This window comes from Archocentrus centrarchus, chromosome 15 (assembly GCF_007364275.1).
Source record: "Archocentrus centrarchus isolate MPI-CPG fArcCen1 chromosome 15, fArcCen1, whole genome shotgun sequence".
NCBI classification, from domain to species: Eukaryota; Metazoa; Chordata; class Actinopteri; order Cichliformes; family Cichlidae; genus Archocentrus; species Archocentrus centrarchus.
Window position 1 is genome coordinate 24,057,083 of NC_044360.1, and position 22,600 is coordinate 24,079,682.

Consider the following 22,600-nt stretch of genomic DNA (forward strand, 5'->3'; position numbering starts at 1 on the left):
GTATTTATTCTAATGAGTGTGGTTCATAGACCAATGACAGCACTATTCAGATAATCCTCAGCCAATCCGAGCGCGGCGCTGTGACTCACCAAATAAGGAGAGACAGCACCAAATAAGGAAACATTGTATCTCTTTATAAGGAGGGAAGTAGTTCCATGGCTGAGGTATTACTCCGCTATCGCGTACGCTATTTTAAATTTAGAGGTTTCTGCGCATTTCTGACACACACAAAGAGAAATATTGCAAAATTAACTGAGTGAAATTTTGACGCGTGTACGAGTAAATTGATACTAGCGATATGTTCGGTTCGCGAGGCGGACTAGATAGGGTGGCGTAGCAATATGGAGTTCGCTCTACGCGTTTTCCTTTTTGAGAAAGTGCTCAGAGTTTTGGAAATAGAGGAGGAGGGTGAAGCAAACCGAGCCGGGGTTGAAGGGTCTTGGGGGCAGCATCACTTTCGAAAGTTTGTCTCGGTAATTTCCTGGAGTCTCCAAACCATCATTTAATCCGGTTTGTTTACATTTCGTGGCCCAGACGTGTATGCGTTTTATCAGTCATTTACGAGGGAACCCACTCCAGCTTTCCTGGCTGGTGTTTAGATACTCGCTCCAGTAATATATAATGTTACCGAGCCAGGTTGGATCGGCACCATCTGGAAACGGCTCAGCTTCAGGCAGGGGTACCGCAGGGCACGGTTCGAGGGTGGTCGGCTGCGGGATTCGTCCCGTTCTGGTCAGATCAGGGCAAGCTCTACCGGGGGTCAGCGATAGTACCGGTGTTGCAGGGCGACAGGGGGACAGAGAAACCATCGGGATGCTGGGAGCTAATGGCCCAGGGGGTCCGAGAGGTGCGAGACCGGGGAACGGGACTGGTGTGAACCCTCTTCAGACTTCCGTTCAAAGCAGCATGGTGGGTTTAAATCCAGGAGTTGTCTTGCCTCACGGAGCCCGCTTCGATCCGGACCGGGAGAGTGCGCCTCTGTGCAGCGGCTCGGATAACGACTCGGACTCCGGAGATGATGACGACCCAGTGGGTTCACTCGGGGACAACAGGAGAGGGGTGAAGCGTGAGAGAGCAGAGATGGAGGCAGCGGTGTCGGGCCAGGACGTGGGAGTATCTCCCGGAGGTTACGGAATGGTGCCCGGAGGGGTCGCCGGGGCAAAACCGGGAAAGAAGACACGTGGGCGCGTAAAGATAAAGATGGAATTTATTGACAACAAGTTGAGACGGTATACCACTTTCAGTAAAAGGAAGACGGGCATAATGAAGAAGGTGAGTCAGGTGGTGCGTCTGGATCTCATCCAGCTGCACCACGTTTGATTTGAGTCTCTTAGCTGTTAACAGTATATTACTATATGGTGCTTTGTAGTCACTCGTGGACATGCACTTGTATCCTGTAAAATCACAACACCCTGGGACAGTCTGTATCTGCCATTACAATAAACACAAGAAAGACTTGGAGTTTTGTGAATGTGAGCCTGCTACTGACGTAAAGTCAGTTTTGCATCATTGTATTTCTTATGAAAAACAAAGCCACTGTGGTCCAAAGTGACTCAGTGGATGTGAGGAAGTCAGAACATTCATGACAGGCACTGGACTATAAATAGACTGGAGCAAATGACAGGTCTATTTATGACCATGCTCACCCCCAACTATCACACACACACCTCTAAATAAACTGTCACGCTCATTCATGCACACATACCCATGCACCTTCACAGACAGCCTTGCAACTATTAGAAGTAGTTCTCATCAGTAGTCCTCAGTTGCACAGGCTGTTCCCTCTGTCACTGCTTACGGGCGGTAGCCATGTGGCAGTAAGCGGCAGTGGGCCTGTATGTGCCAACAGCTGACTAAACCCCAGGGAAACAGATCAGAGGACGGTCAAAGAACACTGGAACAGAAGCGAGAAGCCGGGTGCTGTCTGTGCATGCATTATGGTGCTGTGCATTAGGATACAGGCATCCAAGCCTCAATGATCACATGTCCTGGTTTCCCCGTTTTGTCAGTTGATTGTGGCTTATGAGCAGGATTGAAGATGACTAAACTTGCTTTTTGGGAGTCATAACTTAAAGCAATATTTCTGCAGAAATTCACAACTCACCCACACATTTGGTGCCATAATAAACCGCTGCTGTTTGGCATCCAGTCTCGGTGAGTCGATTATTTGAGACGTGGTCAGCTGTTGACCACAAGCACAGCAGTTATTGTGCTGTGGACTTGGCCACTTTTTATCATGACTTTAAATAAACACTTGTAAGCGGTGCTTTATTGAAGTCCACGAGTTTTTACTTGTAAACCCCCCCCCCCCCCCCCCCCCCCCGTTACTTCGAGGCGGCGGCACCGTGCACTCTGCTGTATTTCTCTCTTTTTATGTATCCCAGACTGTTGTCGTGGAAACTGAGGTGTCTTTATGTAGGCTCTTGGCAACATGAACACTATTTGACACAGTGTGGGGATGGAAATTTTTTTTTTTTTTGAAAAGGTTGCCCACACTATGCCAGCCATCACAGAAACTGACAGGTGGGTGGAGTGGGAAGATTCATAGTAGATTGGTCTCAAACTGATTCCTGGGATGAGCCCACTTTCATTTTGAAGGATGCAGTGAGGCGTGTTTGTTCTCTTCTTCTATATACGCCTCAGATTGCAGCCCTGTAAGCGCTCACACTGTTAAATTATTACCTCAGTTTGAGGTTTCAGGGTTACTCAGTTAATACTTGTGTGCGCCACCCCCCCCCCTTCAGAAAAGCACATGCTTCCATAGCTCTTATTGTAGCTACACTCAATTGACTGTTTATTGAAGACATTTGACTTTCTATAGCAGGGAAAGCAGCACAGGTGGTATGAATAAGATTAGCTGTGACTCAGTTCAGGTGAAGTGCAGTATCAAGGCTGTGGAATAGGCTCAGATAAATATACTGCAGTCATTTTCCTGCTTTGACAAGTTCAGTGAAAAAATTAGTCGTTATTTGATTGAAGTAAACTTAACTTGGCAACAACTTTTTTTTTTTTGGATAAATGGCTTCATGCATTTATGTGACAATTGTATTTTTTTTTTTTTTTTTTGCTTTCAGGAACTTTCAGTTGACATTTTAGACATAGAAAGTGAAATAGTGCATGTAATGCTTATTTTTATCTGGCAGTCCCTCATTTTCTTTAGGGATGCACCAACATATTGTCAAAAAAGTTTGTATTTATCTGTGTCAGATTCATAAGGGGCTCATAGTCATCTGTTGTCGTAATTTTTTTTTTTTTTAATGGCTAAATATTAAAAGATACTGTGGTGAAGAGCCGAAAGACTAAAGCAGTTTTTTTTTACCTCAAAAGAACTTAAAAATAATTTACAGTGACACACAATCACCTAATCCTTTTGAGAAGCTCTCTCTAATTCAGAACAAAAGTTGTTTTCAGTAATTAACTCATAATTAAAGTAGCTGCTGTAAATACACTGACTAAATTGTGTACACCTGCTCATTTAGAGCAAATGTCTCATCAGCCAGTCACATGGCAGCAGCTCAGTTCATGTAGACATGTAGACATGCCTAAATGGAGGTTCAAACTGAGCATCAGAATGGGGAAGAAGGTGATTTAAATGACTTTGAATGTGGTGTGGTTGTTGGTGCCAGACGGGCTGGTCTGAGTACTTAAGAAGCTGCTCATCTACTGGGATTTTCCTACACAGCCATCTCTAGGGTTTACAGAGAATGGTTAAAAAGAGAAAATATCCAGTGAGCGGCAGTTTTCTGGGTGAAAATGCCTTGTTGATGTCAGAGGTCGGAGGGGAATGACCAGACTGCTTCAAGCTGATAGGAAGATAACAGTAACTCAAACAACCACTAGTTACAAGCAAGCTATGCAGAAGAGCATCTCTGAATGCACAGCACATTAAACTTTGTAGCAGATGAGCTACAGCAGCAGATGATCACACTGGATGGAAGATTTTGGGGGGGGGGGGTGTTGCTTGGTCTGATGAGCCTTAATTCAGCTGCAGCATTCAAAATGGTAGGATCAGAATATGGTGTAAACAGTATGGGCTGGAGGATGATTCTTTGGGCCCCTTAGCTCTAACTGAGCACCATCTAAACACCACAGCCTAACTCAGTATTATTGCTGACCACATCCCTTTATGATCAGTGTTCTCATCTTCTCACGGCTGCTTCCAGCAGGATAACATGCCATGTCACAAAGCTCAAATCATGTCAGACTGGCTTCCTAAATATGACAATGAGTTCACTGTACTCTACAGTCACCACATCTCAATCCGATAGTGCACGTTTGGGATGTGGTGGAACAGGAGAGTCGCATCATGGATGTGCAACAAACACATCTGGAGAAAGTGTGTGATGCTATCATGTCACTATGGACCAAAATCTGAGAGGAATGTTTCCAGCACCTTGTTGACTCTGTGCCATGAAGAATTAAGGCGGCTCTGAAGGCGAAAGCATCCAAACTGGTACTGGCAAGGTGTACCTAATAAAGTGACCGATGTCAGTCAACTGAATAATTCTTACAATGCCTACAAGTGACTTTGTAATATTCTGAATGCACCTTTACATGAGAAAGAAAAGGCTTTCTGTAGGTCCTTCCACCCATGGCCTTTAGGGGATTTAAACCTGCAGCTCTCTTATAAGACTAAGTTTGGGACTTGCAACAAGAAGACAACCCCTGAAAAATAAGGCCATGTTTTTACTACATATGTTTTCAGTTGTTTGTGTCTTTCTTTCTTTTTTCTTCTCAGTTATTTGATAAATAGGCCCGGCTGGGAAGTTTTGTGTGGCTTAGGAACCAATTACAGTCAGAGGAACACCACCAGCAGCAACACGCACACACACACACACACACACACACCCTGCAGTCATAAATATTTATGTGAAAATCAGCAGAGCAAGGAAACTTATTAAAGCAGTGTGTAGTTTGTGTTGCCACATAGCACTCTCAAGTTGACAAATTATTCCTTTTCTGTCATGGATGTTGGCCAGACATCGGGCTCTGTTGTTAGAGACCCCTCTGTAGCTAGCGCGCCGCTAATCAAGTGAGATGGCAGAGGAAGAGAACGACTGGAGCTGTGTAGTTCATTACCTGCCACTAGCGCTCGGTGAGGTGAATTGTGCAACCAGCCAGAGACTTCCTCTTAACACATGTTCACTTCATAGTTAAAGTAGAAGTGGTCAGCTTAAATGAGTGCATCATCGTTAGCATTTATTTGCTCTGTCTTCATGTTATTGCACACAAAAAAGCGATTATGTGGTCACTTCCACAAGCGCGCAGCCAGATAGTGAAGACAACACAGATATGGCCCACAATGAGCTCAGTATGGTGGAGTAGACTTGGACAAGCACGTGGTTTTTATAACTGCTCAATAAAACACTTTAATTTGAATGTGAGTCATGTCCTCCCCCTTGATCTGTCTGACAGAGCGTTCCACTCCACCTTGCAGTGGCACATCTGTCCGGCTGTGCTGTGTTTGCCACATTGATGGTAATGGCATTGTGCCTTCACAGCCTCAGGAGCATCCTCCACATTTAGATAATGACTCATTTCGATAAAAAGACTTTCTCGGGAGTTCACTCTGAGTGCAGCATCTGGGTGCACTTTGTCGTGTGTGTGTTGGATGGAGTCGAATCCCAGCGTGCTTTCCCCTTCACGCTGGAGAGTTTGAATGCGAGGGTCTACGTGCTGTACAATGAATGACAAGACAGCCGAGTGTGATGGAGGCTTTGTGTTTTTACAGGGAGCTACCTCTGCGTGTTAAAAATGATTCCTCCTGTCAAGACTCAGTTACTACTATTCCCCCTGCCTATCGAGCCAGCCCTTTGCTGCAATCAGTCTCTCAGCGATATCACACTCTCTATTCTGGGAGCCTTATCTCGTGTTATTTTAGTTTCATTTGTGCTATACGTCAGAGTCTGCTAAAGAAGTATTTATAGATCGTGGTGTTTTCTTGGCTGTTTTCCCACAGATTCATTCTGTCCTCCTTTTGGGTTTAATTTGTGCATGATGTGAAGGTAATCCAATCCCTAATTTGGTGAACGATCTCTTTTTGATGTTTGAATTTCTAGCTTGACTCTCAGCCTGTTCTCTCGGTCGGTTAATCACATTTTCCTCTCGCTTTCTCAGGCCTATGAGCTCTCCACCCTGACGGGAACCCAGGTTCTGCTGCTTGTGGCCAGTGAAACGGGTCACGTGTACACTTTTGCCACTCGTAAACTCCAGCCCATGATCACCAGTGAAACGGGCAAAGCCTTGATCCAAACATGCCTCAACTCGCCGGACTCTCCGCCGCGCTCTGACCCGTCCACAGATCAGCGCATGAGTGCCACTGGGTTTGAGGAGACGGACCTCACCTACCAGGTGTCGGAGTCGGAGAGCATGGGTGATACAAAGGTGAGCATCAAAGTGAAATGGTTGTAGAGCAGTCCTCCAGGTGGCCAAGACAAAAAAAAAAAAAAAATAATAAGAATATGCTCTCTGCCTCTTTTAGAAAGAGCAAAGTTTAACCCTATAAATAATTTGCACTCACTTCTGTACCTGTCTCCACAGCTCATCTCCCCTGCGATCAGCATCGCTGGTACTAAAGTCTTTGTGACTCACTGTCTGTTCTCTAATGGAGACATGAATTGCGGTGCAGATTTAAAGAAAAAAAAAAAAAAGAACTCATAAAGCACGGTAGAGAGTCGCTAATGGATATAATGGGAAATCTCTCCAGAAAAGGCCAGCGCACAAGGAGAACAAATAAATCAAACCCACAAGCAGCTGTGGAAAATAATCTTTGTCCTATTGTAAACACAGTTTTGAACTTTTGCCCGTTAACATGTGAGGCTTCTGGTTTGGGCTCGTGGTTTGTCCTGGGCACCAAATCGTTTTTTCAATTAAACCAAGAAGTCTCAGTAGTCCTTCAAAGCACTTTAGGCTGAAGGGAAAGCTAGATAAGATGTGCAGAATTTATCCTGCCCTACCAAAAGAGAGCTGTCTACACTTTACCTTTCTGACCTCTCATCCAGGAAAACCTCGTAACACTCCTGAAGATAAATCACTGCAGGCCTGGGCTGTGTTAGGATGAGAAACACGCAGCCTGCTGTATGGGGGACTTTGCTGTTTACATTAGATTTTTGGTATGGAGACGTCTGATATTCATAAATACAACCGAGTTAGTTTAACGGAACTTGTATGTCTTAAAATATTTGGATATTATTCATTTTAACAGCTTGTGTCATGATAGAAATGATAAATAATAATAAATTAGATGACTGCTCACTTAATTCCTCCCTATTTGTTTTATATATATTATTAGCTGAACATGTGTCCTATTTCCATTGGTAATAAAAAGCTCCATTTTGTGCTGCAAGTGTTGGTAAACTTCAAATATCTGAAAGTTTGAAGCAATAATTTGACATCAGCTTGGTGCAATCACGTGCTGGATTCCCTTCACTGTTTACCCAGCTTAAGTATTCTCCTTTGAAGACGGACACTTCCAGGCCTGTTTGCCCGCATGCTGTTTTTACAAGGTGCTAACTAACACATACCACACACCGTCAAGGATGGGAGATCAACCTCTGCATGTTAAGCCACTCTCATGCCCGCTCTGCTCATTGATAAAAATTAGATTCTGCCTCTGTTGCCATATATGGTATGGTTTCCCTGCCTGCACTCTTGGCTGAGGCCCCTCACATTCCTTATAAGCTGCAGCTGTCTTTGGAGTCCTGTGATTCCCCCCCTTCACCACCAACACCACCTCCTCTCATTTTAGTGATATGGAGGGTGGGTGGGTGGGGGTGGGGGGGTGTATGGATGTAGATATGAGCGGGTGTATTGGAAACATTTTTGTCTCATTTCATGTGACGGCTATATAGGTGACTGGCTGTGACACTGTGACCTCTGGCCCCCACTGAGATGAGCGTGAGGCCTCATGAACCCCGCGCACAGAGGGACACACCAGAAACTGACAGTGAGCGAGATGTCGTCAGACTCGGCACTGTTACAATTAGGACACGGCAGGCAGGTGGTTCGGATCCCTTGATTGCGAGGGATCACGTCTGTGTGTGTGTTTGCTGCGTGAACTTCTACCGAGCCTGGACACTATTCATCAAGATAATAGTATGTCATGAATACACTCCAGTGTAGTCTAAACAATCCAGGTTTTGCAAAGCCTGGTGGGGGAGCAGATAACTTTTTGGAGGAGCTTAGGAGGAAATTGAAGTAGATGTAATTTGGTGCCCATGGCATTGCTCATAAAATCATAACTGTATAAACTGTAGGGCTGTATTACTTCATAGGGTTTAACAAGCTGTCTAATAGCTAGTTCACTGATTGACTCTCAGTATCACTCTCTGCTGGCTGTCCATTCAGTGTGAAGCAAGCACACAGCGGCTTATATCTGGGTGGTGGAGCGGTTAGCACTGCCGCCTCACAGTGAGAAGATTCTTGGTTTGAATCCTGGTTATGGAGTTTGCATGGACAATGCATATTGGGCTAACTGGTGGCTCTGAATGGTGCCATGGATGCGAGGTAGATAAAGTAGTTTAAGTGCATAGAATAAAGAATAAGCGTGACTTGTGGTTTAAAGCACTTTGAGGGGTCAGTATGAAAATATAAATGGAAGCACATTACACGCTTCTCAAAGTACAAACACAATTTAGATAAAGTTGTGACGCTGTGCAAAATATAAATAAAACCAAAATGAGCAATGATTTGCTAATTTCAGATGATCAGTGATAACCCTGTTTAACCACAGCGTGGTGGTTTGGTTCTGACTGCACTGACACATTGAAGTTAACTGTATTGTTGTTGTTATTAAGATATAAGCAGATAAAGCCATGCTGCACTGTTAAACATAAAACATCGCAAGTAAATTGTCACGATGGGGGGAAAACAAATTTCAAATAGTTTTTCATGGAATGATGGACCGTTCCTTTCTGCCTCTCAGCACAGCATCTTCTTTACGTCTGACTGGACCGATCCATCACTAGCTGGGCCGTCATTTGTCTTTGCCTCTGATTTGCTCTTTGTGGGAAAACTCAGCAGCTGCTTTGGAAATGTTAACACATTCTTCCTGAAGTATTTGTTGAAATTAGTTGGCACAGACTTCTTTCCAGAAGCATCATCGTTGCATCTACGTTCAGCAATCTTTCAGTGCAGAGTCAGTTTATTATTCCACCAAGAGCGCCTTTATTCGAGCCGAAAGGAGTCTTAGGATGATAAGACATCAAGATTAGTGTGTGACTCACTTGTGGAAAATCCTCACTTTTCTATTAGTATTGCTCTGTCAGCACACATAAAACCATCAGCAGCTTCAAGACAGTCCTTTTAGGAATTGTGGGAGAGTAATATCTGACATAGGTGAGTCGGGCAGTTTAAGGAAAAAGTTGGATACACAAGAAATGCAGCCACACAAGAGAGTAGATTTGTTACTTTTTTGTGCATTTATTGCATTTTTTTTTTGGGTGGGGTGGGGGTGGGGGGTGGTTTATGGCTAATCATTAATACTACGTCCCTACAGTACAGATGTTTCTTTTATGCTTTCTGAGTTATTTTTGGATGGGGATAGCAAATCCCACAACTTATGCTTACTTAGATGATCTATCTTGGCGCTGAATTCTCAGTATCAGAGTCAGCTCTGGGTTTTTCCCCCTCCTCCCACCCTCACTCAATTTCTTTCTCCTTTTCTCCCTTACTTCATCCCCCCTCCCTCTCTACCTCCCCCCTTTGGCTCTGGTTGCTGGTGTCACTGCTGTCGTGGTGCTTGTGAAGTTTATTTGTTGCTGTGCTCATTATCAGAGTTCAGTTTGCCACGCAACACTGACCAGAAAACTTCCAGAGAGAGCCCGCTGTCCTGACCGAGCGCTGGCATGTTTGTTTTTCCCTGCAGTTCGCCTCTGGAGAAGAACAGATCCGACAGCTTATATCGCACATGTGTAAACACGTATGAAGCATGTCGGTTGTGTTGGAGGTGGTGGAAAGCAATGTTGCAACAAAAGCACCCCCTGCAACCCCTTCCTCCACCTTACTTTCCAGCAAGCAACTGGACAGGTCAGCCGCCATTGGCTGCACCTCCTCCACTTGGGCTGCCTTGCCTTTTTTAGCAGTCCCAAATGGAGCTGCAAATTCCATGTTGCTGGCAGGGTGACAGACTGGGAGATGGGAGCCAGCAAATGGGAGATTAGAGAAGGCCAGCCACCATTAAACTGCACAATGGGCTCTCCAACCAACACTGGGTTAGGCTGCCAGTTGTCACCTTCAATTTGGAATGATTAATCCTTCATGAATAGGGAATCATTTGTGTCCTTCTCTTTTTAATTACTCTCTCATTTCCTCTGCCTTTAAAACAGGTCCTTGTATGGTGCCTGCAAATGTTAGGAAGCTTTTATTTTTTTTCAGCATGTACACAAAACTTAAGGATGCACAAAATTTAAGACAGTCACATACAGAAAGAAATAGAAAGCTACAAAAACATATCTGTAATGTGCAAATAAGATTATTGGTTTCGCTCATGGTTTGTGTCTCCTGTTTATTTTTTTTAATATCCAGATATCATATGTTCACCATGCATATAGAAGGGCCACGATGTGTAATACCTGAGATCTCCCCATTGCTGGGGTTAAAAAATGTAATTATGCATTACAAAAATAGATTACATAGCGAGTAATGGAGGTTCGTGCAGTTTGACTCCAAAGGATTCATTGCTTATTGCAGACGACTCAGCCCTCCACTGCACAACTTCAAATTGTGACTTTGTTTCCTATGTTGTTGTACTTCAATATACTAAGTGCCATGTTTCATCAGATCATGCTTTTTTTCCAGCATTCTGAACCAGAGTGAGGTTCATTTGAAAACATGTAATAAGAGGTCAACTGTGCAGCTGTGGTCAACACAAATCAGATCTATTCTTCAGTTAGTCAATAGATGGAAGAGTAGATTTACAAAAATCTGTCACTGCATGGAGTACACCTTATGGCAAATGATTTTTTTTTTTTCTATTTATGAGTGCTTTACATCCAGTTTAGCCGTAGCTTCTGTTACTGATGGATGGTCCTGACTTGATGCTGCAGCTGGGTGCCTTGTATCAAAATACACCAAACATCAGGAAGTAGAGCAGGTTGTATACCAAACAGAAGGTTGGTGGTTCAATCACACAGTCTGCATGTCGAAGTCTTCTTGGGTAAGAACTGAATCGATGTGTTCATTGGAGTGTGAGTGTGTGTCTGTACGTTAGATAAGGCAGTTTGGCATAGAATAAAGTGCTGTGTGTGTGTGTGTGTGGGGGTGATTAGCCTGTTAGACTTTTAGCTAAAAAGTGCTTCGGGTCCTCCGTTAGTGGTATAGTATAGAAATGTGCTGTCCCTATTAAAATATACTCATAATTATGTCCAGCCTTAAAAGATTGAAGTTAGCTACCATTTTAAGTAATATTCATTGTAAATATAAACATTAATTAGCTATCAGTCACTGTTGGGTTTGGGAAAGTTACAGTTGTGAAAACACTTTTGTTTTTGTTTTGTTTTTAACTGGTAATATTTCTCTGTCACTTCCAAAAATAATAGATCATTCCTGGAAGACTGATGGCGCTCTCTCTCCTTATGAAAGTAACACTTGTGATTGACCACTAGTGAGAATCTGGTTGGATAAGAACGAACAGTCGAGGGTATAGACGTAGTAAACTAAGGTTTGTTTGTTTTTTTCCACCGTTACCCCTCGAGGCCATGATTGTGAGTGCGCTCTGAACTCGTATCCAACAATTGTAATGCAATAAGATTTCAGTAATGGTATATATTGCAGGACCGCACTAAAGTGAATATAAATGTGCAAAAAAAGTACGTACTAAAATTTCCTAAAGCCGTGGATGACATCCAGCCAATGATCAGAGCCAAACAAAAGTTTACTATAAGACAAATAAAAACAATAAATCATCTGTGTGTTTACAAAGTCAGTGAGTAATCGTGTTAAATAATCGTGATTTCACTATTGACCAAAATAATCGCGATCATGATTTTTTTTTTCCAATAATCGAGCAGCCCTAAGTGGAGGGGTGCTGGAGTTCATGCTCATTAATATGTTGTATCATTTTGTAATGTGTACTAAGATGAGGAGGAGAGGAACGAGGCTTAAGCAGGAAATGACAGAGCTGAAGCGTTGGCTACATCACAAGAATGATCCTCTGCTCTCACTTCTGTTCTGAAAGAATGCATTACACCACCGTGGCCTATGTTTACTATGCACCGCCGTGACTCTGAAATGAACGCCAGCACCGTTTATAGACCGGCCGGTTGAACAGGAGACGCACAGAGATGGTCAAACAAACCAGTGGGTCAGAGGAAGCTTGCTATGTAGGTCACAGAGATAGTGGCAATAAGGCTAAACTGTTTGACTAGCACATGGGCTAATTACACTGTTTGACCATCTGAATGCCAAATACTTGCTCCTTGTTGGATCTCAAGGGTGACACCCTTGAGATCCAACAAGGAAGTACAGTATTAAAAAAACTGGAACATAACGATCTCGTCCCTTCAGTGAGCCATTTTTCAGGGCAGCATATGATCGAGCATATATTGTGCAACCTCAATGGTGTCAGATGGCAACTGTCTTTACACGTGGCCTCCTGCTGCCTTGGAAAGGGTTAATCCCCCCCCCTCAGAGGTGCTCAGGTTTCCTGCCAGCTGTCTGTGCCCTCAGCTGTTTGTACTCTGCCCCTGTCCTGTCCCCTTGTCCCGAACCTCACACACAGGTCTGACTCTGCTCAGTCTGCCACACACACACACACGCTTTCTGCTGCAACTGTAGCTAGAGCAACCCTGTTACACTTCAAGCACTGTTGGCTTTTCTTGAAATCCTTTATCTCTGGTATTACTTTTGACTTCCTTTTTGTTTTGTGCCGTCAGTGATACCTGTAGCTCGTGTGCCAGTGTAGACTGAGTTACTCCTCTTTGTGTACTTCTCTAAAGTCTACAGAGAGAAGGAAGGCACGATGACAGCTGTGTCTCGCTCTGTCAGCAATCACTCGGTAATGAATGACAGTTATTGTATAGCAAATGGGTGATGGACTGTTGTTGTCTGAATTTATTCAGTTTTCCCTTTTGGTTGAAAGGGCAGAGCAGCTCTGTGAGGCCCTCCCCCTCCGACTTTCCAGCTGCTGTTTAACTAAAGAGGTAAAGGACCTTGAACTGTCACAGCCCCTCAGCAGAGCCTGGAGCTGAGTGGACCAACTAACTAAGAGCAATGTTAAGTTTTGCTTTAGTAAATTGTTGTGATCAGAGCAGCACCTATAAGACAGCACCTGCTGATCCATTTGTAACCCCAAGGTTAAAGAGTGCACAAAGTCCAGAAGACTCTGAGTTACCTGTTGCACTTAGAGGAATAATAGGTTTTTAAAAAAGCGCTTTTGTTTAATCATTACTCCAAGCCATGCTAAGAGACTGTTGTAAATATTCTCATTTGATTACACTGCAGTGTGGCATGAGACGGTGAGCTAATCCTTACAGTAGCTCCATTTATGTTTGCATGGTTAGCGTGTGGCTGGAAGGCCTTATCAGTATCATGCTGGCTTCTCCACCTCTCACCCATGTTATCAGTTACATATCAAAGCCAATAGAGCTCAGAGCAGAAGGCCTCGCCTGCTTCTAGATGATCTTCCTGTCATTAATAACAGGTGTAAATTTAGGTGTTATTTATTTATTTGGTTAGAATTCCAACACTATAAGACGCAGTACACTTCCTGCACTTTGCTTACTCACAGTAAGCCTGTCTGCACGTGGCTGTGCTTTCCCGACATTATACCTTCATTATTCACTCACGTTGCATCTTTGAAGGCTCCAGCCACATAACTGGGACAAGGCTTTTAAAGGATGCTGACACCCAAAGTACTTTCTAGCCTTAGGTGGTTGTTATTATTATTATTATTATTATTATTATTATCATCATCATTATTCAGCCTGCAACATCAAATATTTTAATAGTTTATCAGCAGGACACTGGCTGGCCTCAAACTGCTGACAAAGTGTAAATGACACTGAGAAAAGGGGGCAAGTTCCAGAGTTCATAGGCAGCTGACAAATAGTGTACCAAGTTAATAGTAATTGTGTTATATCCATGTAATATTTTACGCTGTAGGCAGCCAAAAAAGAGACGGGGGGGTGTTATATATGACAAAGGCTCCTAACCAGGCTTAAGTGCACCGATATGAAGGGATACTGAGGGCTGCGGAGGGCTAAAACACTGGTTATTTCCACCAAATCTGAGCAAAAGAAGGCTGCAATTGTTGGCCACATCTGGGTTAGCCTTTGAAATGAAAAAGGTTTTTTTTTTTTTTTTTTTTTAAATCCTCTGTGGAAATGTTAAGAGTCAGAGGATCCCTGTTAGATGTGCATGCAGCTCCCTTTTATTCCTGACACTCTTTCGTATCCAGTCACCTGGAATCAAACCCTCAAAGAACACCGAACCCACACAGACATGCAAACTATTAAATGCCTTCTAATGTGTAGGCTTACTCCCATTGTGCTATTAGAGATCATTAGTATCATGTGATAAGTGCTTGTGCGAGTGTGTAGAAACAGGCACGGTGGGTTTAGATGTACTTTATAGTCTCGGCCTAACGCCTACTCTGCTCTTATCATGCAGCCCACTCACCAACGCATCCTGCTCGGCAGTTCAATGGATGTTCGCATTAGTGTTTGGTGTGATGCTACATCTCACCTCCTTTCATCTCAAGTTTGCCGCATCTGCCTTATTCCTGTGCCTTTCCGCAAAGCCGTCATATTACGTGGTCAGTTAGTTGTCATAGAAACTCCACAAAATTAAAAAGTGGAGGCAGATCGAGTAGTGGCTGGATGTTAATTGTAGGTGATGAATGGCTGATGATGAGTATTCAGGTGCTGGAGTACACAAAGAGGATGCACAGTCATGTTCCTCACTCCTGTTATGATTTTAATAGGTTTTTCTCTCTTGGGTGTTATGGAGCTGCGTTTTAATGGGGTTTCAAATGTTTTCCAATTAGTCTGAAGTTGCCATCTTATAATGGAATCCCAACATTCAGAGCTGACGTCAAATTCATCTTCCTGCTCTTTGCAGGCTTGGTGTTGTGCAGAGAAATGCTCCCGGTGCTGCTTAGTGTTTTGCATATGGATGCAATTAGAAGGGTCCCAGGCTGTTTCTTTAGCTTGTTTATGCCATTTGCCCTGTGATTATTAAAACCTGCTCTGGTTTATGTCAGCCGTCCATTGATCCCTGAAATGCTCTGAGAATTAAAGGCTTCTCCCTTCAACCTTCCCTGTGTTCAGCTGCCCGTGGAGGAAAAGCCCCATTAATGGTGTTGTTTTAGGTGTGCAGTTGTTGGATTTAGCATAACAGAACAAGTATTCCAGTAGTAGCTGGAAATACTTGCAGCTTCCAGGTAGTCAAAAATGGGACCTTGAACAGGCACTGATTGAAGTTCAAGTTCAATTTACTCGTTTAAACTCTGAACGCTTTCGTTACAATCTGTAGCTTTAGAACTTAATAGACAGGAACGTCAAACTAAACTGTTCGGTTTCTCCCACAGGACACCCTGAAGCCGACGTTCACAGTAGCGAGCCTACCAGGCTCTGCCAGCAGCGCCCAGTCCACAGTACCCACCACCTCCACCACCATGCAGGTGAGCAGCGGACCTTCGTTTCCCATCACCAACTACCTGGCCCCCGTCTCGGCCAACAACAACGTCAGTGCCAACGGAACTGTCCTCAAGACCGCCGGCGCCTCCACGGGGGTCATGCAGCTGCCCGGTGGCTTCACTTTCATGCCCGGTATGTAGGAGAGTAAAACCATTGGGTGTCTTGTCCTCATCATCCACAGCTCAGTTTTTATACTCCTAATGATTTGTTTGTTTTGACCTCATCCTTTGGAAATGACACTCTGCTGGCCTTCATGTTTTGTTAATGTCATCGTGTTGTCTAGCTTATTAGCTGATTAGAATTAGAATGGCACTGCGGCGTGACCTCAGCCATCATCTCACAGCGCTCGTGCCTCTCTCTCTGGGCTGTTTACATCACACAACAGCTCTTCATAGCCAAAACCCGGCGCCCTTGGGTTTTACAAAGCCCCCAGTATTCAGGGGAGCCACGTCTGTTGGCGACTGGCCCTGCCTTTGATTGTCACTTGGGGACAGGAATAATTAGGTGAGAGGGACACAATAGACCTGGCAGCAAGGGCTGATGAACAAGGTCCATAATTAGTCATGAATATTCAATGAAGGATTGGTGGCTTGTGCTGAAATTATATGTGAGGATGTGAGGCGCACTTTGTGGAGCTGGAGTCTTATGACAGAGTGGTCTTGACCTAGACATGAGCCTTCATTTAGGGGAGCTTCACAGACACTCTGAGACACACAAAGGAACTCAGTGATGACTTTAGGGCTGCAGGCTGTGATTTGGGGCTCCCCCCCAAGAGTTTCTAAATGATCTTTCCCTTAATTGTTCATTACCCTTCCTTTTACAGATATGAGTCTATTGGGGGCCCTCCAAGAGGGTCACAGTTACCCCTAAAGGCATTAGAAATATATGAATGTTAAACCCATGTAGTCTAATATTATCCCTTCTGTATAGGAAGCCAGATGCTCTGGAATATTTACTTGGTTCAGGGGATTGTTGGACTGTCTCTTCTATGTTGTTGCTGTCACAGTAGTGTTGCTACAGCTGTGAAGCCGAACATGCCCAGCACTCATCAGAGTTGTATTATCTTAGGACTGACAGTAATGTCACTTGCTAGATGTTACAGTGTGATGGTTGTCTGCGCTCCGCCGACAGCACAGAGACATGATGGCCTAATGGGGCCTATTTGGTATTTTGACTGATGTGTGAAGGACAGCCAGGCAGTGCCTTTGTCCTCCCCCTTCCTCTGCCTCCCTTTTTTTTTTTTTTTCCCTCCACCATCTTACTCTTCCTTCTGCAACCTTTGCGCAAACCCTACCCACCCCACCCCACCCCCCTCCCTCTATTGCTTTCTCTCCCGCTCGCTCACTTGCGCCCTCTCTCCTCTTCACCACCTGTCTGGCACATAGCAGCAGCGCCAGGTGGAACAACACACCCTCCCACACTTAAGCCTCCTCAGCTGACAGCTTGAGGGGGCCTGCCCATCCTACTGCAGCAACTGTCTATGAGCATATGACCAAACACGAGGGTGTAACTCCAGAGTCACGTTCTGAAATGAAGTAGCTGCCATTTGTTCTCTTTGATAATAGAAAATGGGAGCAAGTTGTGCAGCATTTGGAGAATTTGAGCTTCACAAAATGACAGTTTCACGCTCAGTGTGTTTATATTACATGAGCCATAACAGGCCTGCAGATTCAGTTAAACACACCTTTGAGTGCTAAAAGTAAATACAAATGCCTCTGCTAGGCAACCCCTAAATTGTCATTTACTCAACAACTATCTATGAAATTAAAATTCTTAGTGTTGTTAAACTTCTGCAGTATTTTCCATCAGTGACCTTTTATAAAAGCCTCACATTTTGCTTAAAGTCCACTGTGGACTTTTGACCTAGGAGGACTGTGGAGCAATAGATTATGTGTACGCAGGTGGCACAGTTTACACCACGCCATTGATTTCAGGCCATTACACCAGTGTAACGGCATCATGCATTGTCTAAAAAATAGAATAAAAACAAATCAGCAGTTTAAAGTACTGGTAAAATAGGCTTTGCAAATGTTTTTTTTTTTTTTTTCCATGAGAAACTCAGTCATAGAAAATCGTTTATTTTGCTGCTTGTTTGGTTGCTCAGCAGTCATGTTTTCAAGCCAATTTTCAAAATAAAAATATTGATTAAAGCTCTGGTAAATGTTTAAAAAAATAAAAGGGTTATTAAACTGCTGCCAAAGTCTTGAGCAACTGAAGGTTATAAACGACTAACAATGAGAATGTACTTCATCGTAAATGAAGGTATTAGCGCTTTCTCAAACTGCATTATCCATTCACATTTAGTCTTATCCTGTGTGTGTGTGTGTGTGTGTGTATGCGCGCGCGTGTGCGTGTTTGTGTGTGTGTGTGTGTGTGTGTGTGCACCCCTGCAGCAGGCACTCCTCTCCCCCCTGGTACCCCCACCATTCCTCTGAGCCAGTTGCAGCAGCACTCCCTGGCCCTCCAGGGGCAGCATGGTCAGGCCCTGGCCGCCGCCCCGCAGCAGGGACAGCAGGCTGTCTTCCGCTTCCCTGCTGCTGTCTCCCTCACAGGTGACATGCTCTGCATGCTGCCATGACTGTGCCTATCCTGTGCTAATCATGTCGTCATAAAGCTACTGCTGCTGCTAGCACTGCTAACGCTCCCCCTTCTGCTGTGACTAATAATCATACATCTAATATTACTGATGCCACTTGCATGACTTCTTCTACCTCAGCTACCATTTGCTGTCCTCACTGCTGCACCCCTCCCACCCCCACAATTCTACTGCAGCCCTCCTGGGCCCGGGTGAGGTGTTTGATGACTTACCATAGTGCCTTTTTGCCCGCTGTGTGTCTCCAGGCACAGGGGTACCCCAGCAGCTCCAAGCTATCCAGGTCCATCCCAACACCCAGCCCAGCTCCAACAGTGACAGCAGCCCTGAGATCTCCCACACCTCTACAAACTCCACCGGTAGGTCAAATGAAGACTGTGACACCTCCATCAGGCAGATTTAAACACTTCCAGTGAGGAGAGTTTGTGAATTTTCTTAGAGAACCAGATTAAAAAAAACAAACAAACAAAAAGAAAACAAACTGCACACTGGCGCCACAGCATTAAAACTACAGTGTACAAAATTCTAGACATCATCATGAGTGGTCCTCTTGTGTGTTGTTGTCTTGATTTTCAGTAAGAAAATCCTTTAAGATCACAGTATGTTGTGTTCTTACTGCGTGCACTGTTTGTTTTTATTCTCCTCCTGTTTGGATGAGTTGGTTCCCTGAGGACGGAGTGATATTGCCACTTCACATTTCATGAGTAGGAGTTAGCAGTTGAATTTGGATAGATGTTAAGCGCCATCTGCTGGCCAGTCTGTGTATACATCACTTAACCCTCTAAGTGATGTTCTCCCTCCCTCTCTGGCTCTTCTTCTAGCAACAGTAAGTCTCCCAGCAACCATTGTCACTTCGTCAGTGCCAACGTCTGTGGCAGGTCACATGATGTACCCCAGCCCCCACACAGTGATGTATGCCTCCACGCCCGCACTGGCAGACGGCGGGCTGGCTGTGCTCAACGCCTTCTCCCAGGGGACCTCGGCAATGCAGGTGTCCCACGCACAAGCCCAAGACACAGGTGAGGCTTATACAGCATACACAGCTTACTGAGTGACTTGTGTATCATTTTGTAATTTAAAACAAATGTGTAATTAATTAAAGTCAGTTCATTCTAAGCAGTATGTGTCCTTTTTTTCCTTCTTCTTCCCTTAGGTGGTGTCCCTCAGGTGTTCCTCACAGCACCTCAAGGCACAGTGCAGATCCCTGTCTCAGCAGTGCAGCTACACCCAGTACGGCAAGATCTGCATTTTACAAGTGAAACTCTCAAATTCCCTATGCAACCAGCATGCCATGTGACCGCACTAATGCATCCTAACAGAGCACTGGCACTCAGGAGGCCACGGGCTCTGTGGAGCCCTGTGGCCCTGTGTTTTTGAATGAATGTGGATGGTCAGCTGCTGGCATAGTGTTTTGTTTTCTGCAAAAAAACAACACATGCTATAGACTCAATAAAACACCACCTTAGCAGTGCATGGAAAATGGAAGTTGAATGTTTAGCCTTATGAAGAAAACCTGTGGGAGTTTATTTATATCATTTTGCTTAAAATTTATCAGGATTTTACACAAATCCCCCGCTGAAGTGGAATAGCTGAAACAGTCCTTTTTTAATTAAATCTAATGGCTCCTAATAGATAAGATTGCACCTTCCAAAATAATGGGAGAACCATCTGTTGCAGCATTGCTCTGTGATAAATGGCATGCACTTCAGCAGGATCTCCATCTGTGCTGCGCGTTGTGTGATGTGATGACTTGTGACTGGCTGTCTGATGGAGTGTCTCTTGACATAGCTGTGTTGTCTTCCAGATGGTGATTGGCCAGCAGTCGAGCGGCAGCAGCAGTAACCTGACGGAGCTCCAGGTGGTCAACCTGGACGCAGCGCCGAACTCAAAGAGTGACTGACAAGACGGCTGGAGCTGTTGAACATGGCACACCCAGGGACACACACGTACACACGCACACAGACTGACTAACATCTCTATTTATTGATGCCTTCCTTCATGGGTTCACATCACACTTCTGAATGTGACTTTATAGTACATGCATATAGATATATATAAATATAAACACACACACAAAATCAAGGGCATATGTGTGGCAAACCCTTACACAGTATGTTTTGGTATATAAATATAAATATATATATATATTCGCAAATGCATAGGAGATATATCGCTAAATCCATCATCGGAACCTATTTTCTATGCCGTTTGATGGTATTATTTTTGTGTGTGTGTGTGTGTGGGTTTTTCTCCCCTTTTTTTTTTTTTTTGCGACATTATGTAATTACATGTACACACACACACACACACACACTGCAAAGTGCCACAGCTTCACACCAGCCAAAGAGACATTTGTTTGTCTGAATGTTCCAGTGTGGGCAATTTGTGCACAGGCATGTGTCAGTGTGTGCGCACATATCTGAGGTTTGTAAATGGGTGGGGAGATGCTTATTGACTTAAAAATAGAAGAAATTTGGAAATGTACATATATTTTTTTTTTTTTTATTGATGACTTGTATTTTTAGCCTGGTTAAGTTTGTGCAGCGGCATGTAGTTTGTTTTCTTTTTTACGTAGTGGTTTTTGTATGTACATGAGGTTGATTTGGATGAAGAAAAAGGATTATTTACATGTTAATGTAAATTAATTTAATGTACCATCATAGGTTGGTATATGCTGTCATACTGTTGGGAGTTTTCACTACAAGATGGAGAAAGAACGCTGGATTTAAAAAAAAAACAAAAAAAAAAACTTTTTTTTTTTTTTTTTTATTGACATTTGCAGGACTGTCCTTCACTCGGGTACCTGGGTCATAAAGTACATCATTTTCATTCACTGTTGACATTCATTTTTTTTTGTTTGTTTTTTTGGCTGGGAAATTTTCCATGTGATATCACATCAGTTTCATATGTGAGGTTTCCAAATGAAACCCTGACCTGGCACTTCTTGTGCAGATGTTATTTAAACTATGACAATCCAATGGAAATAATTTTCTTTGTCACAAATCCATATTTTTATGTTCATGCCTAGAGATGTGAACACCTCTACTATGGTTAATATCCTTTAAAGAATTAGTGAGGTGACATTAGATGGAGATTCACTTATTTTTGTAATGCCACTATAGTCGAGAGCCTGGCTCATCAAACCAGAGTGCCAAACAGCATCTGTTAACTGTAATGATGCTTCTACTAAAGCCACATCAACGCATTGGACACCAGACTCTGGTTTAACAAGAGTAATCACACTGTACAGACTTTGCAGTTCCTCTTCACTGCTGCAATCAAAGCACTGTTGCTCAAGTGATGACTATAATTATTTTTCTAAGAACGAGGATCTCTTAATTTGGCAAAGTGACTTCAGGTGCTTTATGTTCTACTCCTTCAGCTAGAAGTGTAAGACCCTGACTGACTGCAATCTCAGTATGTACCTCAACAATCATTAAGAATGAGCGTCATTAGACTGAGAGCCTTCTTTCTGCACCATAGTGCCTCTTTTCCATGGCTGATTTTAAAAATCACTGCACGGCAAAAGGGAGATTTACTTATTTCCACACCACCTCACACGACTTTGGACCTGTCATATAATCCATCGGTGTGCCCCGAGAGTGAGATTTTTCACTCGTTTCTGCAGAATTAGCCGGGTGACTGAGCACGGCAGGCTTGAAGCCAGAGAGTTTGATAGAGGATAAAGTTCCCACGCCGACTTCTGTTCAGCTATTCGCTGGCAAGAGGGGTCATTTTCACGCTAGATGGGTTCTCTGCTCTGTTCGTGCCGTCATGTCGTCCTGCGGGGCTGTTTGCATAGGAAAATGACATGTTTCAGGCATTCAGTTCTCGCATTAGAAATCTTATTTTGAACGGGGATTACTGAATAGAATTTGTGGTTTTAACCTCGTTGTTGAACGAAATGGTTATTTTGTGTATTTTCGTTTTATTGTACAGAACTTTTGTAATAAAACAAGATGAAACACAACAAACTGCTCAAAGAATGACCACATCTCCTGCTGAGGAACCTTTTTTTTTTTTTTAATTGGGACGGAGAATGTTAAAACCATATTGTCCTGAATGAAACCTTTTATGTGTGTGTATATCAGCGGTGATGAAGACAGCTGATGAGGAATAAACGAAGCAATGCCTCTTGAGTGCGCACGATACTGCAGTGATCGCTTCTCATTATTCTAAAGCACTGGTAGACAGGAGGAGTGAGCATGCACCTTTCCTTACTGTTTCCATTAGGCATTGCACAATCACAGAGCCAAACCCCATGAGATAGAAGTATTAGACTCTTCCTATGTAGGAGATAAGCAGTGATCAACATGATACAGTGACTGGTCTAACATGACAAGAAATGAAATCAACTGGCATCAGATTTTTG

At 43.7% G+C, this 22,600-nt stretch overlaps 1 protein-coding gene across 3 annotated transcripts; it reads left to right on the forward strand.

Moving 5' to 3' along the window:
• Positions 1-278: 278 nt before the first annotated feature.
• On the forward strand, positions 279-22,377 carry srfb (serum response factor b). Of its 3 annotated transcripts, none has more exons than XM_030748092.1 (8): positions 279-1,272; positions 6,118-6,384; positions 15,527-15,767; positions 18,029-18,187; positions 18,477-18,587; positions 19,050-19,247; positions 19,382-19,483; positions 20,033-22,377. In XM_030748092.1, the coding sequence occupies exons 1-8, from the start codon at positions 622-624 to the stop codon at positions 20,068-20,070; spliced, it is 1,767 nt and encodes a 588-aa protein (XP_030603952.1). In that variant the 5' UTR covers positions 279-621; the 3' UTR covers positions 20,071-22,377. The 3 variants fall into 3 exon arrangements, with proteins under 3 accessions (XP_030603952.1, XP_030603951.1, XP_030603953.1); XM_030748091.1 differs by having other exon boundaries at positions 281-1,272; positions 19,382-19,458; XM_030748093.1 differs by lacking the exon at positions 18,029-18,187 and having other exon boundaries at positions 284-1,272; positions 19,382-19,458.
• The last annotated feature ends 223 nt before the right edge of the window (positions 22,378-22,600 follow it).